The sequence below is a fragment of the Aspergillus brunneoviolaceus genome (assembly GCF_003184695.1).
Source record: "Aspergillus brunneoviolaceus CBS 621.78 unplaced genomic scaffold BO95scaffold_74, whole genome shotgun sequence".
NCBI lineage: Eukaryota > Fungi > Ascomycota > Eurotiomycetes > Eurotiales > Aspergillaceae > Aspergillus > Aspergillus brunneoviolaceus.
Genome location: NW_020290804.1, coordinates 170,945 through 192,173, shown reverse-complemented (window position 1 = coordinate 192,173; position 21,229 = coordinate 170,945). Strand labels below are relative to the sequence as shown.

At 51.8% G+C, this 21,229-nt stretch overlaps 6 protein-coding genes across 6 annotated transcripts; 1 reads left to right on the top strand and 5 right to left on the bottom strand.

Moving 5' to 3' along the window:
- Positions 1-111: 111 nt before the first annotated feature.
- On the bottom strand, positions 112-2,728 carry BO95DRAFT_505965 (putative RNA binding protein (Arp); the record flags this gene model as incomplete). The annotated part of the gene is made up of 4 exons (XM_025591181.1): positions 112-1,384; positions 1,440-2,146; positions 2,282-2,339; positions 2,573-2,728. 4 exons carry the CDS (start codon positions 2,726-2,728, stop codon positions 464-466), a joined length of 1,842 nt encoding a protein of 613 aa, XP_025438319.1. The 3' UTR covers positions 112-463.
- A 628-nt stretch (positions 2,729-3,356) lies between these two features.
- Positions 3,357-7,097, bottom strand: BO95DRAFT_467545 (uncharacterized protein; the record flags this gene model as incomplete). Its single annotated transcript, XM_025589300.1, has 4 exons — positions 3,357-3,384; positions 4,261-6,552; positions 6,615-6,852; positions 6,914-7,097. The coding sequence occupies 4 exons, from the start codon at positions 7,095-7,097 to the stop codon at positions 3,357-3,359; spliced, it is 2,742 nt and encodes a 913-aa protein (XP_025438318.1).
- Positions 7,098-8,024: 927 nt separating this feature from the next.
- Positions 8,025-8,699, top strand: BO95DRAFT_372408 (uncharacterized protein; the record flags this gene model as incomplete). The annotated part of the gene is made up of 2 exons (XM_025582999.1): positions 8,025-8,245; positions 8,300-8,699. 2 exons carry the CDS (start codon positions 8,025-8,027, stop codon positions 8,697-8,699), a joined length of 621 nt encoding a protein of 206 aa, XP_025438317.1.
- A 1,899-nt stretch (positions 8,700-10,598) lies between these two features.
- Positions 10,599-14,414, bottom strand: BO95DRAFT_446653 (condensin subunit YCG1). Its single transcript, XM_025587438.1, has 2 exons — positions 12,130-14,414; positions 10,599-12,075 (listed from the first exon to the last, which is right to left on the bottom strand). Exons 1-2 carry the CDS (start codon positions 14,206-14,208, stop codon positions 10,789-10,791), a joined length of 3,366 nt encoding a protein of 1,121 aa, XP_025438316.1. The 5' UTR covers positions 14,209-14,414; the 3' UTR covers positions 10,599-10,788.
- A 661-nt stretch (positions 14,415-15,075) lies between these two features.
- On the bottom strand, positions 15,076-18,090 carry BO95DRAFT_257718 (uncharacterized protein). Its single transcript, XM_025581486.1, has one exon. It carries the CDS (start codon positions 17,780-17,782, stop codon positions 15,305-15,307), a length of 2,478 nt encoding a protein of 825 aa, XP_025438315.1. The 5' UTR covers positions 17,783-18,090; the 3' UTR covers positions 15,076-15,304.
- A 1,908-nt stretch (positions 18,091-19,998) lies between these two features.
- BO95DRAFT_456356 (dTDP-4-dehydrorhamnose reductase family protein) lies at positions 19,999-21,176 on the bottom strand (the record flags this gene model as incomplete). Its single annotated transcript, XM_025588396.1, has 4 exons — positions 19,999-20,029; positions 20,088-20,799; positions 20,863-20,882; positions 20,965-21,176. The coding sequence occupies 4 exons, from the start codon at positions 21,174-21,176 to the stop codon at positions 19,999-20,001; spliced, it is 975 nt and encodes a 324-aa protein (XP_025438314.1).
- Positions 21,177-21,229: the final 53 nt, after the last annotated feature.

Below are 21,229 nucleotides of genomic sequence, written 5' to 3'. Positions count from 1 at the left end.
TCCCATAGCAGAAATAAACAATCGCACGAAGTGCCAGCGGATTTCACACGTGAATTCCAAAGCGTCGGAGAATCTCTGGGGGGGTAAATATAATGCCTCCCGGCCGATGAAGACGCAGCAAACTCCCGTGGACAGAAGCGTCAACCCTACCAGGACCGGCTTCTATATCCTCAAACATCGCTTTCAATGGCGCAAATAGTAAGACATACCGAAAAAAATGTCTGTGATAAGGTCTGCAACGAGACCAGGCGAAACAAAAAGGATCAAACCCGTTGAAACGACGACACGCTACCGGCCTGCTCCTCCCAACCGAATGCACCAGAACTGCAGAATTCCTTATACAAATGCGCATCAACGAATATCAACCGTCACATATACCAACATATTCCAGACCTTCATATGGACAAAAAACGTGAGGAACAACCGTAGAAAAGAAAATGACAAATGAATGCCTCCGGGCCGTTTAAGCCGGGGACTTGTTGGCACCAGCTCCGTTGCGACGAGAGTGGCCATCCTCGCCCACAGTCAATCCTCCAAGACCGGTGGAGAGAAAGGCAAAGGGGTCGCTCGCACCGTCATTGCCATAGAACGCGCCGTTGGACGCGCTCGTGGAAGTGGTATGATCCGCACCGGTGAAAGCGGCCTGAGCGGCGGGGTTAGAAAATGAAGCCGCGGAGTGGGAGGTGTTCGAGGAACCGTAGCCGGCATTCATCTGGCCCATGGGAGCGTAGCCGCTGGGGGTGCTGTTTAAGCCTGAGGGCAGGGCATAGTTGTTCGGGGGAGCACCAAACTGCTGGCTGAAGCCACCGAAGCCACCGGCCGATCCAGTGAAGCCTCCGGGAGCGGGGGTGCTCGTCATGGAGTTAGGACCCATGCCGAAGCCAGTGGGAGGGTCCATTGGGGAGGGGAAAGCCGAGTCGGCGACGACAGCAGCGCCAGACCGAGGCGCACCGCAACGGAGACAGTTGATGTTCTTAGCAAAGTTGTGGTAACCACAACCCTCGGATCCACATTTCCAGTCACCAGCACGGAATGGAACCACACCACCATTGCCGCCCATACCGCGGGAGTGGCCCATGCCGTGACCCCCGTGGCCCATGTGAGGAGGCATCATGGAAGGGGGAGCGTAGCCGTAACCGTAGCCCATCGGATCAGGGGCAGCGGCCATGGCGGGGAAGGAGCAGCGGAAACAGGCGGTGCGGCGCTGGAAGTTGGAGAAACCGCATGAAGGGCAGGTCCAGTCGCCAGGACGGGGGCGGTTCTTCGAGGGGGGGAAGGGCGTCAGGATTTCAGCAGCACGGTCGAGAACGCGGCTGGAGGAAGGAGAGACCTCAATGGCTTTTTCGTTGAGAGCACGACCGTTCATGCACAGACTTTCAGCGGCCTGGGGAATGATGATTAGACAAGCGGTGTGACATGTGCGTAATTCCCATTCTTACCTCTTCGTGAGACGAGAAGACCGCAAATCCAGTGCCGGTGGGCTTGTGCTGGTCAGGAGTGCGGAGAGTCCAGAAAGCGATAGGACGTCCACCGAACTGGGTAAACCAACTCTCCAGCTCCGACTGCGTAGTATCGTGGGGTAGACCGCTCAGGTGGAGCACCTTGCTGCGCTCGGTCAAAAACGCCCGGACATCGGCCCTGGCGTCCATAGGGCGAGTCAAGATCTCGGGATGTTCGTGCGGAGGCTGAGACTTCCGGATCAGGCCACGGAGCACCCGGGCCAGCGTAATGGCTTCTTCCATAGCTCTCCGCGGCGATGCGGGGGCCAAAGTCTGCAAGTGGAATGGGAGGTTATGCTTGATGGGGGCGGAGGACTGCACGGGTTCGACTTCGAGAGCGGCGCAGATGTTGGAGAGAGAGCTGGGGCCGAAGGGCAGAGACTCCGGGTGGTGAGTCTGCCATCGCTGATACTCGGTCCGGAGGTCGAACGTCCGCGAGTGTTGGAGGTATGCGGGGAGCACGACGGCCTTGTCACGGGCCTCACGAGGCAGCTGAACACGGAGATCCCACGAGTCCAATGTCACGAAGGCGAATTCGAGATTCTTGTTGACAAGGTGTTCCTGGGCAAAGGCGTCGAAGCGGCTGATAGCATCGCGGAATGTACCTGCGGAGCGAACATGCTCCCATGTTAAAGTTGTCAGGCTCGCTGTCGAGAAACGTCAGCCATTGAACCAACGAACCGATGTATCCGAGAGGGCAGGGAAAGGGAAAGGGAAAGGAATCGAGGCTGACGGGGAGGAGGAATTGGCGGACAAGGCTGAAGTTGATTGGGTAGACTTACTACAGAGAGGCGTGATGGGGGTGTTGACAGGCTTGACGAGTACGCTCTCATGGTGCAACTAATGGAGACGCCGAGTCAGCAAACATGATGGTTGAATTGGAGACTAGTTTTGTCCGAGTAAAGACCGGTAGGAGTGGGTTGGTTGAGGGACGGTGCAGCAACGCAGCGATCGAGCAAGGGTTATCAGAGTGAGAGGAATCCAACGAAGAGGGGCGCAGCAACGAGAAGGCTGGAATTGGACGAGAAAGACTCGAGCGAGATGAGATAAAATCAAATAAGATTCATGCGTACCTCCTCGCAGGTTTTGGTATCCAACAAGATCCACCCCAACTCAATCACCTCGGCGGAATCCTTAGTGACGTAGACGCCATGTTCATCGCAGGTGGTTGCGACGTGGATAACAATGTAGCGATCCAGCTTAGGAGTGGGAGCTGATACGGCGGCCATCGCTCAAGGTGTTGTTGGGTCGGTCACTGCCTCTCACGACAACGGAGCGGGCAGTAGGGGGGTGGTAAGTGGTGGAGAGGGGGGGGGGGGTTGTGGGAAAGAACCACGGACGGGTCGGAGAAAGGGGAGAAGGGAAGGAAAAGGGTAAAAAAAAAAACGTGTCTCTGCAAGGACCGGCAGGCGACACGATTTTCACGACTCGGGGAGAAATGACCGTCGTGGAAGGGGGGGAAAAAAAGACACGCGGGCGGGAAGAGGAGGAGGGAGAAAGAGAGGGGAGGAAGGAGGAGGACGAGAAGAGGAGAGAGAGAAAGTGAGAGAGTAAGAGTGAGAGCAAGAGTGAGAGTGAGAGAGCGATCGAGGAAGGAGGAGAGAGAGAAGGAAAAAGAAAGTCCCCAGGCCCGGATGTTGTTCTTGGTGGAGCGTTGAGATTAAAAGAAAACCTACTCCCTCGGTCTCTGGTCGCCAGTTCCTCCCTAATCATTATTTCACCACCACTACTACAAAGTGAAGTCGAGAACTGTTGCAATCCATTGAATGGGGATACTCAAATATAAAGGATTCAATTTCTCTTACTTCAATGGTGCTGCTCTACAAGGTAAACCTATTTACTAGTCGACTCGGGATGTCAAGATCGAGTCTCCTGGGGGAGGCCCCTATAACAGTCAGTTAGTCGATACATCGATGGGGGGGGTCAGTCAGTCGGGTCTTGGTTCTTTCTGCCTAGAAAAACACCCTAGTTCTGTCTGTGAGTGAATAATAATCGATTGTATGACCAATCCTTTCGGCCTTCACCACCATAACCCCCGAAGACCGTTCACATCCTCGCTGCTCCGTACATAGTACCTACCTACCTAGGCTCTTGAGGTCGATACAATTTGAATTCACTGCTATGGACACCCAACCAATGGCGATCAACCTGCCCATGCAGACTGACCGACTGTCAGAAAAAAAAAAACTGTTGAATTGCCAAAAAAAAAAAAAAAGATTAAGTTACGGAAGCCATCGTACTTCTGTCCCACGGGGACTTTCCACGGACGCGGGTAAACCTGACTGACGCCTTACTGCCTGCCTGCTTATCCGACTCGAGGATATCATTTCCCTAACGAATTGAAAGCGCACAATGTCGATATAGGATGTCGGATTCGTCCAGACAGACCTTATGACTGTCATCGAATACTGCAGTGTAAGGTATCGAAATGAAAAGTATTGATTGAAGTTAAGAGGAGAGAGAAAGAGAGAAAGAGCAAAAGACAGCCGGCATCAGCCAATGGACAAGCTACCCGGATCCACCGCCCGCCGGTCTCGCTTCCGAATCATGAATTGCATCCATATCGTACGGTAGGTACTCTTCCGTCATCCATGGTCAAATGGTAGAACTATTGACTAGTCCCATTACTGTTGCAATTCCAATAGCGACTCCATGCATTGAGATAACTTCCTTCCCGGTCTTTCACAAATCCCTATAGGAATAAAGGGTCCCTTTGAATATATTCTTGATTGGGGCATACCCTTGACCCTGTATCACATACTCACTGGCTACAGCGTCAGTACCAGCGAGCGGGACGCTCCAAGTATACGTGTAACCATCCTGAGACTGAGTCGCTTCTCCGATAGAGGTCCAGGTCCAATCCGCATTGGCTTTGCTAGTATCGTCCCAAGCGCCACTGTATTTGTAAAGGCCGGAGTAAAAGTCGTTCCCTTCAACAAGGTAGTTGACAACCTCATGCCACGCGACACCTTGAGCGTCCACGCCTGGCACCTGAATTGGCCACCCATGGACTCCGCCATAACTGGGCTGTTTGATGCCGATGAAAAGTCGCACAAATGCGTATGGGACCAAAATATCGGCTTTGTAGGTCACGGTATCACCATTCTGTTCAAAGCGCACATTGGCGATAGTACCCTCTTCCGGGAGGCTTTTCGTGCTCGCTGTGATCGTCCGCTGGCTACCTATACTGTTTGACGATAAGATCGACCGTACCTCGAAGATAATACCAGATGTTCCTGGCTCGAGCATGCCAACGGTAGCTTGGGTCAATGAAGGTGGCAGTTCTAGGACCTGTACACCGTCTTTGTACACCGCATAGCCAAGAGCATCCGCAACTGATGACCAAATGAGGGTGACAGCGCTATAGTCGGTAGAAGAGACAACCACATCACTCGGCAGACCAGCAACGTAGGAGTTGGTAACTTTAACCGGACCATCAATGAGAAGCGTACCACCCGGTACGGCCCCGATGACTGCTTGCATGTAAGCCTCGTCGGGCAGATTATCGTAGGGATTGGGTTGATCATCATTGGTAATTTCTAGCAACCCTGCATTGCGGCTCGACGCAAGGGCGGCAACACTTGCAATCTGATTCTGTGGTACCTTGTAGATGATGTGCCATATCTTTCGCGGATCCTTTGGCGTCCAATCATTAGATACAAACGAGTTTATATAAGTCTCATAGCTGCTCTCGAATGTCAACAGCGTATCCATAGTGTCTTCAAAGCATTGAGCGATTGGTGAGCCCGGATTGAGGACTGTATATACGCCGGGGTGTTTCCGCTTCGTATAATTATTGATGTATGCGTATAGATCTGCGTAAATGTTGTTGGGACCGCATTCCGGCCAGCCTTCATCAAAAAAGATACCGCCAAGACTGGTGCCATATAGCTCGAACCACTTGTCAACATCTTGTTCAATTTGCGAAGCCCAGTCTGCGAGGTCATGCGAGCCTAGTCGAGTTGTAAATTGCTGTTGACTTACGCCAAGGTAGCCAGTCCGAACATAGCCAAGAATCTTTTTGCCTTGACTGGCAGCTTGATCAATCACCGATTTCCAGGCTGTATCGACCACATAATCTGGACCGTTCAAAACATTAGCAACCAGTACGCTGACCTTCTTGGTGTCGTATGCGAGGATTCGTTCCCACGAAGACGGGTCTCCTAGGGGGTTAATATACGACGCAATAGCGATCTGCTGCCCTTCGCCGCCAGTTGCAATCGCTGCTCTGTTATCCGCTATGGCGGCAAACAGCGCCGTAGCGTGCTCTGCATATGCCGTGCCCTTAGGATGGAACGAACGGAGTACCGGGAATGGTGGTCTTATGGTGGCCTCGACGTCATCCTCAGCGGCGGCGCTAATAGCGCTCAGCAGCGAGTCGAAGTCAGCGTACTTTTCAGCGCCATCCCATTCCCACGGCGGCGAGGTGTCGACGGTCTGTGTTGTAGGGATAGACTTGTTCTGGCCGGGGAAGACAAAATCCAGCAGTTCCTGGGCGGGGTCAACGTAACCCGTCACCGCAGCCGCATTGGGGTCGCCGGGGCCTTCAGAGGGCGTGTCAAAATGGCTGTATTGCGACCAGAACCACACAGTGTATTCCGTCTGCTCTTTGGTGGCCCCGGGTTCGCAGAAGCGGTGGCCGTTGTAAGCATCTTGGAGACCTTCCACATATATGACGCCCATTCTCTGAAGATCTTGAGCTGCCGCTTTGATGACCGCGTTAACCTTGCGGGTCATATCATTAAGCTTTTGACGGAGCTCCTGGGTGAGGGGTGGCTGGTCGGTCATCCATGATGGAAAATATGCCCAGGTATAATCGTTGCATATGGGATCCAGGGCGTCGTCGAAGAAGGTGAGATACTCGAGAACAAACACTTGGAAGCTTTCCCGCGGGCTCGCGCCGCCGGCCTCCCGCCCTGCATGTGCTACTTGATACATCGCGTAGTTGACTTTATCACGAAGATTTCCGTTGTCAATATCCTGCTGGAGGGTATTGAGCGTGGTCTGGCAGTCTTCTGGAAACCACGCTCTGTAAATGCAGTCGTTCAAGATTCTATTATTCAGGCATCAGTAAGGAGCTTTACATTGTGTAGAGCAACAAATGGAGAGAATTACTTTGATAGCCCTGCGTCATTGCCTCCAATAGTCAACACAGCAAGCTGCGGTTTGCCGAATGGCTGGCCGCGTGGTCGATCCGGCTTATCTTCATAAGCACCCTGCTGCAATTGCTTGACAACCAGCTCTTGTGATGTGTCGCCAGTATAGGCGTGGAAGCTGAAACGAGGAAGAGTCTCATCCCCGTTGTTGACAAAATCCCAATTGTCCTCGTCCTGAGACATTTGCATGGGATAGGCTCGCTTCCCGCGTACGGCTTCCCCCCCCCATAATTTCATCGTTACCGTTGCAGCCTGTACCAGCGGTATACGAATCACCGAGGGCGATGAACTCTTCAATTCTCTGGTCAGGCTTTGTATAAGGCACAAACGTGGGATCGGCCAGCGCAGCAGATATGGACTGGGCAGCGGCAGAGAAGTTGATGTCATCTGCCAGGCCTGGAACGGCGAAGAAGCCCCAAAGGTAGAGATACTTCATATGCATGGTGCTATTGAATCACCCAAGTGCAAAAGAAGTCGGGAGTGGCACCTCTGGAGATATGGCGATGTGGTAAGTATTTATTATGTCTACCCTAAACCCCTTGAACAGAAACTTACAATCACTAGACCAAAATCTGAATCTTTACACATCCTCGCGTATGATGAGCCCGCCGCCAACTTGAAAGGTGATATGACGGCTACAACTACTAGACCAAAATCCGAATCTATAGCCAGCCTAGTGGGCTACCTAGTAGGCTATAGTTTGGAAACCCAACTCAGGAGGCAATATAAAAAGGCTACAATCATTATCTACGTGCTTGTACGTACGAGAAAGAGTTAATTTTATCAATTTCTGGGCACCTACTTAGAGCCTTGCCAAGACTTGTCGTAGCATTGAGGTATACAGGGTACCAAATTTTACTTGCTGTTAGCGAGATCTCTAACCGAATTCGCTCATGTTCCTGCGCCGCGTGGCGCGGACCACACACCCTAGCGGCCAGACCATCCGGAATTCCGGATGGCTCGGGAAGGCTCGTCCCCGAAACCTTGGCGGGGAAAGGGAAATCGAGGTAAAGAAATGTGTAATTATCACGATTATTGTACTTTTTGCCCTTAGTCTATTACTTGCAAAGGGCAATACTCGCTCCCTCGACCAAAGGGCTATGCACGATAGGCAGAATCCACTAATCAAATGGATACCTTACTGTTGCGCGGATTCCATATCTAGCTAAGCGACCTCCTCGCTCCAGGCGTAGGCCCGTGCAGTTCCTAATACCTTAGGACACCCAGGTCTCGACCGGAAGCTACTCAACCTACGGAGTACTAGGCAGTCATTTAACATAAAGCCAGCACTTGTTCATCGCTGCCTGAACACTTTCCCCTTCTCGCAGCAAAAGCCATTTTCAATGTCAACTATACCACCCGGTAGATGATGAAGTCGAATATTACACACTGGCTCTGTCTTTGTGTCGCCGTACTAGTCATTCAGAGCATCGCCAAACCCGTACAGCAAAAGCCTCTCGTCGGCGTGGACGTTATGGTCCAGGAAGACAAAATTCCCGGCCACAACGATGCTACATACGATATCGTGCCAAAGGAAGACCAGCTATTGAACGTCGAGTTCCTTGAGGTTGCCCCAACGCCTATTATCGCGTAAGATCCCCCTTAATATCCGCCTCTGAATAATGACGTCCTGACATCCTACAGCGACCGCGTCTTTTTCGTCTACCTGCGCGGTCGTCTATCTGGATCCAAAATGAAGGAACGAGGACTCTTTGATAAGGGCCTCGTCGATGCGACGCTCTCTGTGAGCGCCTCTGTTGTCTACCCAGATGGTAGCTACATGGAACCAAGGTCCCTTACAATGCCTTTAAAGACTGTTTCCATCAACGATGCAGCTCACTTTCTTATTCGCGATTCTAATGGTATTCAAATTGATTACCTACCCAGTAGCGGCCGCAGTGACATGTTGCTAGATTTTCAGATTCCTGCAATGTTTTTGAAGAGCGGTATGTGGACTTTTAAAGTCGACGCCAGGCTCGGAGATAAAGACAATTCATGTCTATTTGCCATGTCGTTGACACAATGGTTGGACGGGGGGCTTTGAGAAATAGTGTAATTGGAATAGTTTGCAGGCTCGATGTTCTTATCGTGTGGATTATACATGGGCATTTTACAACTGGGTCTTTCAGTGCTCTGCTCTGCGCCGGTGTCCTCTAAGCTGTCTGTTGGGCTTTCTTCTTGATCTCTGGGGTCTTCGCCCCCTCTCTTTTCTCTCGGGGGGTCTTCTAAGGCCCGGGTTCTTTTTCCCTTTCCTATCTGGGTACCAATGAGGCAGCAGCACCCCTAATCCTTCTCGCGAATTTGAGCAGGGATCCTACTTTGGGTTCAACTACGACCTCAACCGCGCTCTTAACAAACATTAAGTTTGAACCTGGTCCCAAATCCTGAGTGCATGGAGAAGAGGTTAATATGATCCATCTAGCAATTTTTCTCGTCCCAGAACTCTTTAGTACGCAGCATCATAGCTACCTCGACAGGAGAACTACGCGTCCAAGCTTATCCTGCATAGGTAGAAGCAAGATATATACATATTGTTGATTACGAACGTATTACTGATGGATCTACTTGCTCAAAGAGGAAAGCTTGATGCCTCGAGAATCGTTGAATTATTAAGGAAAGAGGAATTGGCCACGGATTTCGTGGTGTTTACATACATCCAGTTCAATTTGAAATCATGTGACTCGTTGAACCGAGGCGTTACACGCACAAGCCGATAGATACATATACACTGACCGAACAACACATCGGGCGCTACACATCTCTGCTTGTACCCCCTCGTTGTCTCTTATGAACCATGAAACAATTATCCATTTCCATACTCAAAGCCTGACTGTTCAGGTAAATCTTAGTCAGAGTGATGCCTAGCATTCAAACCATGATAGTAGTCAAATGTCGCGGCGGTATGCCAGGCATAATGGGTTCGTAAACGCTCGGCGAGTAAACGGGTCAATTTATTAAAAATGTGTATATAGTACTGCACTATACCGCAGAACTGAGAATTCTCACCGGCTTAATACTCACGACGGCACAAACGTGCAAATAGGGGAGCCGCCACGACCGCGCAAACGAGGCGCCTAGTCTTGCTACCGTAGGGTATTGGTTGCTACTGGATACCCTCAATATCGGGAGCAAAATACCTTCGCTCACACACACTGGGGCGAGACAAGGCAATATCTTGAAAGGTTACATTCATCCTCGTTTCTCGAGCCTGGATAGCCATCGTGTAGTTGGATATTAGGAGCCTTCAAGGATGCCAAGCTGGAATTCCGGCTTCGCTCCGGTATGTTTATTGCATGTTGAAGTGATAGGTGACGGCGGTCCTGCGGCCTCGCCTAGCTTCCTCTGAGCTAGTTCTAGTTCGACAGCTAGCCTCACGTAGTGAGAATCAAAGCATCTTCCACCTTTCGAGCAGGTGTCACCACTAGGGTAAGGAAATGAGATACTATACTATTATGTACTAATAAGAGACCAAGAAGATAGTACAGGGTCTATATATATTAATATAAAGTAGCGAACGGCTGTCGGAGGTTCACGGCTGGAAATTACCTGACATCGACCAAGTCTCGCGCCACCCTAAGACCTTCTCAGGGTCTCAGGCTCAAGGGTTTAGTGAGCGATCGGTGCGTAACATAATCGTTAAGCTGGCCGGCCGGCTATGTAAGCCAGCCGGCCACCTACATATCACATATAAAATTAGGCCTAGGAATGGTCCGGTCCCAGTCTTGAAATTCGAGACCGGGCCATGCGGTCTTTGGTCTTGGCTTACATTACTTCCGACGCTGGCGGACACAAGCAAATTTAGGGACTGTGAGATGAATGGTCCACCAACTCACCAGAGCTTTCAGGATCACTGCTCCCAGCATATCCGGGATAAGACTATCCGCTTCACCCGCAATTCAGAAACTCATCTACACAAGTAGAGAACCAAAAAGGTCACCTGAAACATTTTCACTGTTCAAACATTACATTATTTACACTCGTCACCGAAAAAAAAATAGAAATAGGAAAAAAGAAGAAAAGCACTTAAGTACAAATGATAAATTCCATCAGCATGCTGATACCCAGCCAAGGAACCGCCCCCCCGCCGACGCAAATCCGAGAACGCCAATCCAACCAGACCAGAAATCAACAAATTACTCCTCGCGAATTTCCGCCTTGATCACCGTCGTGTGACTGTCCTCGTTCTCGTCTTCCTCCTCAATGATGCTCGGCTCAACCGAGAATCCTCGACGCATCGCCCCCGGCTCGATCGAGGGCCGCACGCTGCCGGACCGCACGCTCATCGATCGCACGCTCATGACATCGCTGTCGCCTTCGTCGCCTTCTCGCATCCTCACACTGGCAGGACGACCATTGGCAGCCGCTAATAGCTTGAGTATCGAGTTCTTCACCTTGACCAGGGCATTGCGGCTGGCGGCTTCGGCAGCCAGCCCCTCTTCGATCGTCTCGTCCAACAGCTCCTTGACTTCCTGAGCGAGGGCAGCGTTCTCGGGAGAGATCTCCGGCTGTGCGCTGCGCACGCTGGAACGCAATGGGTCCTCGCCTTCGGGAGCACGAGATCCCGAGCGTGAGGGAACCACAGGTGCTGTAATGTAGAGTTTGCTGAGAAGGGAGAAGAGAAGCTTCTTCTCTTCCTTCGAGCAGCGATTGGTGCCTGTGCTGATCCCCAGCACTCGCTCGAGGATATCCTTCACCAGCTCCAGATGAAGGAAGCCACATGCCGTCGAGCTAGTCGGTTGGCCCGCAAGGACCTTCTCTCCACCCAAACCAATGACTCTCCGCTCATCGGTCCATTCCGCCAACATGCCCAGGACACCGCTCATGAGGGCCTTCAGCTCTCTTTGTCCGACTGTCTCGTCAATATCGCCATCGCTGTCTTCCTCAGCTTCCAGCGAGTAGTACTCTTCGGCGGCGTTCAATGTCGCCCGAACGACCGGCACGGCCACTCTGCGCATGTACTGTGCGTTTTCCAGTCGAGAATGGCAGTAGACGGGGAAGAAATAGGCCAGGGCCTGTCGAAGTGCTGGGTTATCACGCGTGCGCGGGTGGAAGAAGGAAACAACAAGTGACTGCAGAAGTGTCTCGATAGCAGCCTGGTTGTACTCCTGAATGGCCGGCGGCACATTGGCTCCGCCGGGGTTGAAAGCGCTTGTAAGTAGTAATTTGGAAAGGGCAGTGGCGGCGGCCGTCTGCACGCTGTTCGGGGAGCTGGACTTCAATGCCCTGGCAAAGACTTTCAGCAACGGCTTTTGGAAGACCGGCGGTATTACCGTCTCTCCATCGGCTTGAGTCACGGGCGTGAGCAAGGTGGGATGCGTAGCCAGCATGTCGCAAAGGATGTGAATGGCAGTGACTTGCAGCAGTTCGTGCCCTTTGCTGTAACAGTGAATAAACAAAGTCATGTTCTCTTCCGCCAGGGTCTGCATGCACTTATTAGCTAGGTTTATCGCAGGTATGCAAAAAGAAAAACTTACCTTGTCCAGCAAGCAACAAAGTCCCAGGCACTCGAGACCTCTCTCACGAATCGGAGCCTCGTGACTTCGTACGGCAGGGACAACCAGGTTATTCAACATGGTTACTAAGTTCATATTGGCCTGAAGATTTCCTTCGACATTCTGCAGCATGCAGAGGGCAATATGAAGACACTTCATATTCACCACAATCTCGCGAAGAACCTTCGCCTTGGCCTCCTCTTTGTTGAAAGGCTTCTCATCTTCGGTTTGGGGCGTCTCCGATCGGGCGCGAGACGAACTGGCATCGCTGATTTCCGACTTAGCAGAAACAAAGCTGTCCTCCGTAGTGATTGTGTCGTGCACCTCGGCAATAGCTTCAAGAACAACACTGCAGAATTCGTTCTCAGCAGCAGCATTCGGTCCACAGACAAACCGCAATGTTTCGACTGTAAGTTTGGTGCACTCCTCAGGCAAGTCCGGCACGGCCAAAGACTCGCGCAAGAGAGAGTACATCTTTCGACGGCCAACTTCATCACTGTAGTCGAGAGTCATAGCAATATGCAGCAGCTGCTCCACGATAAATTCGTTCTCAACGGCATCGTCCTCGTTGGCATCGCCGGCCTCTTTGACGGACTTCTTCTTCTGCAGAAGGCTAGTCATGTATTTGTGTAGATAGAATGCCAGCGCCGTAACTTCGGGTATCTTCTCATCGGCAAGTTTGTCATACTTGCCCTCGTTCTCGACGCGACAGAAGTCGTTGAATGAGCGGATGAGGAAAGCAGATTCTGCCGTCAGAGATTCCCAGAAGGGCTCGTCGAAGACCACGGCTTCTCGGTAATCGGGGCGCCCTTCCCAGAAGCCACGCATAGCTTCATGAGCAATCCCCGACTCCACACCGGAGTTGACCACATCGATTCTCTCCAACAGCTCCAGAAGCGCCGAGGTGTCGGGAGGAGAACGCTGGCCCACGGGTCCAGCTTCGGGATCCTTGTTAGTACCGGCGCAGTCCTCGATCCACCGATCGTAGAACAACTTGCCCGTCGCTTTTCTGACGCTTTCGTCACGATCGCGCAGGCCCCAGCGCAGCAACTTTTCTCGCATTGACAGTGACAAATGTCGGAAATCGCCGAGGCTAGGGAGTAGACGCGCATACACGGCTCGTCTGGTCGGTGCGTCGAGATCGCGGGCTCGTTCGAGGAGATACTTGAGGGTGGCTGGGACCAGCGGTAGGTTGATGAGCAGCGTCTTCCGCACGTCGGCACTGGTATCATTCTGCATAATATCGACCAATTTCTCCAGGATGGCTCGGGAACTCTCATCGTTATCGTCGTCGTCATCGTCATTGCCGGCGAGTCGGCCCAGTCCCATCACCGCCTGCACTCTGACAGCAGGTTCCTTGTCGCGGATGCGCTTCAGGAGGCCGTGGCGGATAGCGTGATACTGGTCGTCATCGATCGTTTCAAGCGAGTTGACGATATGCGCGACGATCTGCGTCGCGCGAAACCGAACGGTCTTGTCCTTCGCGACCAACAGGGGTATGATGAGGTTGACCAAGGTCGTGGTCAAGCGGGCAGTCGGGGTCTCTGTTACATTTTCGAGGTCGTCGTCCTCCTCGTCGTTCAACGCAAACAACTCGGCGTCTTTCTCGGAGGCTTGGTGCAGGAATGTGCCCAGGAAGCGTAGGATCCGGTCTCCTACCGGCTCTGATTTCTTGACAGGCAGAATGCGCAGCACGCAGCGGCCGACTTCTGTGTTGAACTCTTTCTCGGGGATTGTTTCCTCGGACGGCAGGACCAGCTCCGAACGACTCTGTTCCCGCTTTCCATCCTTCTTTGAGCTCTTTTGCGTGATCCCGCAGCAGGCTTCCTGGAGCTTGCGAAGGCGCACCACGAGTTTTCGGTGTCCAGTGGTCGAGCGTTGGGCGTCGGCGAAGATGGCACAGATATCTCGTCGCAGGGTGGGGACTGCCTCGGGCAAAGCGGGCTCATCGGGAACGGCGAATGAAGGCGTCACCGACGCTGCGCGCCCCGACGCGGATGGTTGCGCGGAGTTCTTGCGCGTCGAGGCAGAAGTTGAACGGGCGGGAACTCTGCTAGGCATGGTGGCTCGGTGGGTGGGGGGAGGGAGGGGTAAGCCTGGCAAGACCTTGTTGAGATTTTTTCGGTCGGTTATAGTAGGAAATCGATTAATGTCACAAATTCATTCTAGGTCGGCGGCATGGAGGTTAATCAGACACGGTGTGGTCGGTTCCAGGATCGTATCGGCGTGTTTGGCGGCGGTGTTCTGAAGAGCCAGACTTCTTGATAATCATCAAGAGCCAGCGATTGTTATTCCAGTTGCGGAGGTTCAGTCACGGGGACGGAGGAGGCGTTGGATAAACAAACAGCCCAAACGGGTAACTCCCGATAAGGGCTAGGGCTTCACGTGTACCGCTATTGTTCTTGACCCCAATGACGACCCCAGTATGTCACTACCTAGTACAGTACTTTTGGCCTTATATGAGACTAGAATTGATTATCGTATCTCAAGTCAAGAGATCAACTTGATATATTGCTCGCATCTGATACTACTATCAAATTGGTAGTTGTGGTCTGCTCCAATTCTGATTTATTTATCTTTCTGACTTTAGTTCTGTCTGGGCGCACCGTAAATATGAAAGCACTAGTAGGCTCATCCCTCAAGAAGTTAGCACGAGTTCAGGTTTTCGTCATCTTCGAAGATAATACCAATAGTATATAGTCTGCCCAATGTTCCAAGGTGTAAAATCTAGCCATCAAGGCTGTCGGGATTTATGGAAAGTTAACCGCAGAAAAGTCTAAGAGTAGGCATCGATCAAGAGAATGAAACTCAATCTGGAAAGATGTCAAGCTAAGAACAATTGGATGGTTTCAACTTCAGTACATCGAATGATAAATGGATATAGATGTAAGGACCTGCACCGATCACCAGACCAGCATTGTCAAATAATGATCAAATATAACTAGAAGTACAATCCATGCCATAAATTCAGACCATAAACCAGAAGGCATATTGGAACTAGGCAATGAAGAGGCACAAAGTTCGAGCCATGCTATTCTAGATCGCTGTGATAACGCGAAGTCCCAGCCGAAAGGGTATTAACGCCATTGCTAAGTGATTCTCAAGTGCCGTTCAAATCGTAATTTGTATGGTAGTGGGATAGTGGTATGTATTGCCGCTACAAGCCCCGAAGCAAGCTTCCCTCGGCGAAAGGGTTTTCGGGGGCCATATCCAGCATCGGTTTAGTGGCATTGCGATCTCCGGTTGCCACGCCATGGCCCACGGGAGGACCTGGTGCGGGCGCCGGTTGAGCGCGAGCCAGTAGGCTATGGGGTATGAAGGGGCCGTCACGGCCGGAAACGAGGTCCACGGGAGAGATCGGGGTGGTAGGGGCGGTGTGGTGGTAACGTTGTTGACCATTGATACTGCGCGCGGTGTTCGATCGTTTACGAGTTCTGGGTTCAACGGCGGACATCGGTTCAGCGGGCACTGGGGGCCGGCGCCAGGTAGTAGCCGACGGTATCTGAATGCCTCCTGGGACTTCGGGGCCAGTGGCTGCGTCGATCAAGGGGACGCCCGGGTCAACAGTCACTCCCCTTCCCTTGCGGATATGCTGTGGGGGTTCGCTATAAACCGGGGTCAAATCCACTAGAGGCTTTGCTTTGACGGACTGGGACCGTTTCACGGCGCTGAAGTCTGGTGCGTGAGTAGATGTCATGGTGTTGGACCGGCTACTAGGGCCAGTATTGACACGGCGGGTACCCATAGTGCCCACGAGGCCCTGACGAAGGCGGTCCTCATTGTCGCGCTTTTCTTGTTCTTCACGCTCTTTCATGGCCCGTTGGCGCATGGTGTAGGTCCGCCCTAAGAGACCACTGGCTGAGAAAGTAGCTTCATCAGAAGACTCTGCAGCAAGATCAGCCTCCCCAGTCAAAAGTTTGGGAAACGATGTCGGAGGAGGTCCACGCTCGCGGATGCTTTTCTTATGGGAGAACAATTCCTTGGCCTTTGTAGGCTGCGTGCGCTCTGCCAGAGGCAGGGCAGGCGCCTTGATCTCATTGCTGGCTTCTTCAAAAGGGTTCAATAAAGGCTTCTGAAACCGCTTCCCAGCTGCTACTGATTCATCGGAGGATGTGGCATTATCCGTCTCCGACGGCTTGCCTGCTCCAAGCATAGTGACCAGGTACCAGCTGCGCCAGGTCTGGACCGCCTTCTGCCAGTTATCAGCCATGTCTCGGTCATTGGTGGAGAAGTAGTGGACGAAGTTCTCGGTCGATAAAAACATCGTCGATTTTTGCTGACTCTTGATGGCTTGACAGAACTTCTTCGGTGGTTTGACGTTGTTCGCCAAAGAGCTCGCTGTTGGCGAATATATATCGAAGTCGGAGAGGTGGCACACGTTTGTTTGCTCCTGGCCTTCTTTCTTGGATATTGTAATTTGTCCATCTGGCCGTAGAGTAACATATCGCTTGTCCCATTTGCGGGGCCGCTGAGAGTAATACAAGTAAAACGTCGTCTCCGCAGGCTGGCTAAGTGACACGTTCTGAGCGTCGAGCAGAGAAAGGGCATCGAGACTGGCTGCAGGAACGATGATCAATGAGTTCTGCTCGTCGTGGGCCCAAGAGTTCATCACATCGCGTACGCATTCGTACCGACGCAACGGCCGCTCTAATCCCAAATCGGCGAAAGATTCCATCAAGATGAACTTCCCGGGGTCCTCCCCTTTAGCCATGTAAGTCATGCCAGTGGCGAGGATATCTTGCGCGGATGTCGAGGGATTGACGCAGACTTTCATTGAGGTTTTTCTATACTGGACCAAAACGCGACGCTCCCGTGCATTCACGGCGGATACAGGAGCGTCGGGGAATTGGGCGACAGGACTAGCTTCGGTCGGACTACTCGCGGAGGAATCGCCCTTGGAACTTTTGACTTGAGTGGCCTTTGCAGTCGCAATGTTGAGGGATCGTCGCTTGGGTTCACGGCTCGTACGGCGACTCGCGGCCGTTCCTCCGTTTGCGCGTTTTTCACGCACCTCCTTGACTGGCTTGTCGTGTGTGATTGTCTCGAAGGGGTTGGAAGTCGGTACATCCTCACCTCCAGTCAGACGGTCCATTGCATTCTGTCGATGTCTATGGCGCTCGGCATCTTCGTCCTCGCTGTCATCGGGGACCCGTTTTTCTCGGGTGGCTAGTCTTAGGGCCAACTTTTGTCGAATACGAGCCATTTCTGTTTCCTCGGGTCGATCCTGCGGAGGTTGCGAGACCGAGGTGCCATTGCTTCCTACCTGTGATTTATAGCCGGGTGCAGAAGTGGGCAAAGGAGGCTGTGATGTAGCCTCTGAGGGCTGCTGCGTAGGCGGCGGGTTTCTGCGACGATACCGCGACATGCTTCTTTGAATAGCAGTGCTGCTATTATTGTTTGCGGCGGCGGCATCGGCGTTGGCGGCATGGTCATGCGACAGCGAGGCCGGAAGTGCAGCGATTGGCGGGTGAGCAAGTGGAGGTGGCGGGGAGTGGATTTTGGACGTTCCAGTCGGCGGTGGTGGTAATGCTGGTGGCTGCTTGGTCGCCGCCTTTCGTACACTTCGGTATCGCGAAAATTTCATGGGTGCTGCATGCTGGCCAGCAGACATCATGTCTGGTGTCTCCATGGTCATGGCTGGGAAAGAGTCCCACTGCGATTATAGGCAGAGAACCAAAGGGAAAGAGCCAAAGGTAGTAGAAGTAGTAGTTGATCGAAGTGTGGGGGAAAGGGAAAGAAATCCGTTCTGCGCTGCTGATCTATGAAGTGTAGATATACTGGTAGTGTGGTAGTATCTCAATTGCTGCCCAGGCATATGTTCTTTGGCGTCACACGGTCACAGAGAAATCGCAGAGCGTGAAGATTGTCAATTGCGTCAAGTAGCCGATGGCGCGCGTTTGGAAACAGGTTTTAGATTGCGATGGATCTTTTAGCTCTCTTTTCTTTTCCCTGTAAGGCCGAAAAAAAGTCACTTGGCTGCTTTAGCTCCAACTGCCGCAATGACGATGATATCAGGCAGCCTGCGGTTTGTTGGTGGCAGCTGGGTCAGTCGCTAAGGTTCCGGAAGTGATCAAGTTGCAGCAACGTGTTGACAGCAGTCACTGAGAAAAGAGGACAGGATTTCGCAAGGGAGGCAGAAAGGGTCTACTGGTCGATCCAGTCGACACAAGGGAGAAGGATTTGGGTCAAATAATGAGTGTTCGCGTGTCTCCACCCCCTAAACGTTGCAGACATGTTTCACAGGGATACAATCACGGCTTCACTTGGAAACTTCCCCGTACAATGAGGGGGTAGAGAGAGGGTGGGGGGGGGGAAGTATGAGCAAAGGAGAGTTCTGTTTCTTCCTGGAGAAAAAATAGAACGCAGAAAGGGGGGGCGGGGAGAGGGAGGGGAGGGAGTTTCAAGAAGGAGAAGTGATGAATGTAGGTGGGCAGGCAGGAAGGAAAAAGGAAGGAAAGAGAACAGACACTGGACAGAAGCTGGTGAGTGTAACTGAGGGACCACGATGCTAAATTCCGTCCAGAACGCATTGTCCAGGCACTTTTTTGTGGAGAGCGGAAAACGGCCTCGCAACGAAAGGGTCTAATTTCCACCGCGGGACGGAGTCAAGAAAGATAGTGGAGGGATGAACTGAGAAGAAGAAGCAATGCCAAACTCAGACGGACGGACAGAAACGAATAGGCTGCATTCAGACAAATCCGTTTCTATTCCTTTTTTTATTTTAAGTATTTATTTTTTTCCTTCTGGGTTTACTTTTTGCTTATTTCCCCTCTGAATTGTCTGTGGGTGGTGTTCTTTTTTTCTTTTTTTCTTTTCTTTTCTTTTCTTGACCACCACCTGCTCGATGTAAGGGGGGAGAAGGGCTTGGTGGAACTTTGAAGTAGCAAAGACGAAAGGGAAGAAGTCTCCAAAGGGACGGGAAGGGATTGGAATTTCCGATGAATAAGAATTTTACTATAGGTCAGGATACAGATCCCATTGGGCTGGCAGGTGATCCTGAACTCGAGATCTTAAATTAATTAAAATGTTCGTGTGATCTCAAGAGCATCCTCCATGACGGCTGGGGAAAGACAGCCAAACTGAGACCCAAAAAATTCAGATGAAAAATTGATAAAATTAAAATGAAAAGAGAAAAAAAGGTCTAGACTAAAATAGAGATAGAGAGCGGCTGTTTTCGGTCAGGCTAGGCTTGGCCCCAGCATTGCCCGCAATTGCCCCAGACTGTGAGGAACGAAAGTCAACTGGATTGCTAGCAGAGATAGACTTGCCTCTGCTCAGGGTTATTCTCGAATGATAGAGGATCTGCCTTTGACATGAGATCTCCGTTCACTATAAATACGATCATGCTTTGTGTCCACACTGAGATCGACTCTATAGTTCTGGATTGTTTGTCTATCAACCAACAATCGAAGTCATGGCTAGTAGATCCGAGTGGATCACTGCCATGCCATAGCCTCAGCCACCACCACTGACTACTTCCCGGCCCGGGTCCCATCCCACCCTCACCCCCCCGGTAAATGCGCTATTTCTGAGCCACCCCCAAAGTGTCAAATTCAACCCAGCTCGTCTTTCTCCTGATTGCTGGACAGCACACTAAAACACAAGTACTGTACAGCAAAAACACAACTACAAACACAAGCACAACACAAGCACAAACAAACGTATATTGCGTCATCATAATACATAATATTGCATGCTATTAGCGAGCTATTTCTCATTAGTCGGTGATTAACCAATAATCCATGGACATCGCGGTCGTTTAGGATGCAACCTCAAAAGGACTTTTTACCACCGCCAGCATCTCTATACCTCAGTTTTCGTTTGGAATCCTTGGTGTTTTTAGGCCGTCACTCATTTCTTGTACGCTCCTAGGTACTTCCGCCTGTAATTCAGTGTTAGATTCCGCCACATACACACAAACATGTCAGGCGTCTACTTACCACCATGCCACAAAGTCCACAGTCCGAACTTCAATCCCCAGATCCTTCAGCACCTTAGTGGACAGATGCACGTCGTAGGGACGCTGCACGGCCGAGTTGGGGTCATTCCCCTCCTTGTTCCTGATCATCCCTACCAGGGACAGTCCGAGCACATCCGCTAGCTTCTCACAGATTTCGTACTTGGTCATCCGATCCTCGGACGAGAACTGCAAGATCTTGGGCAGCTCTTGGATGCGACGACGTTCCTTGATATACTTAATTACAATGTCACGGCACACCCGAGCGACGTCCTCCGTGTTGGTCGGGTACCGCTGTGCCCAGTCGTCCATCTTGATCCCCGCATTCTCATCTTGTGCTTTGTACACCGCATCAATTAAAGTGTTGACGGCGCTCTCTGAGTTGTCCTTGGCCACTCCGTACAGTACGGGCACGCGAAGGATCAGCCCAAGACCAGTCTCTTTCGTAGCCTCCAGTACTGCCAGCTCACCATCCCGCTTCAACCGGCCATACATATTGGGCGGATTGGTCTCCGCATCGGCCTCGTACGGGGCTTCCCCCTCAATTCCGGGGAAAACGTAGTCGGTCGAGATGTAGATGAGCAGGATACTACGGCGCGACGTTTCCTCGGCGAGAACGCGGGTGGCGTCAACGTTGACTCGACGCGCTTGCTCAGGGTTCTTGTCGCACAAGTCGGGAGACCGGTTGGCGGCACCTGCAAAGGTCAGAATCCAAGCAGGGACAAATCAGTTGCTTTTGCAAGCCTGGCATCACGTACAGTGGACAACGATCTGAGGCCTACAACAGGTCAGTATTGGCATTGAATTCCACTAGAGAAATTGTGGTGCACAGATTACAGCTTCCGGGCAGAAAAACTTACTTCGCCTCGTCAAGGAGAGCTTTGATCGCATCGGGGTTCTCCAAGTCAGCCTTCTGTATCGTGGGTGGGATGGCTCGTGAGTAGCCTTGGCCGACGACGAGGCATCCGGAGTGCTTGAAAGTATTGAAGACCTGGCGGCCCAAAAGGCCAGTGGCACCGGTAACAAGAACACAGGTAGACATGTTTGCAATGGGGTTGTCAGAAGAGGACATGATGGAAAAGAATCGAGCTTTGAGAAGCTGGGACGAGGAAGAAGAGATTCTGG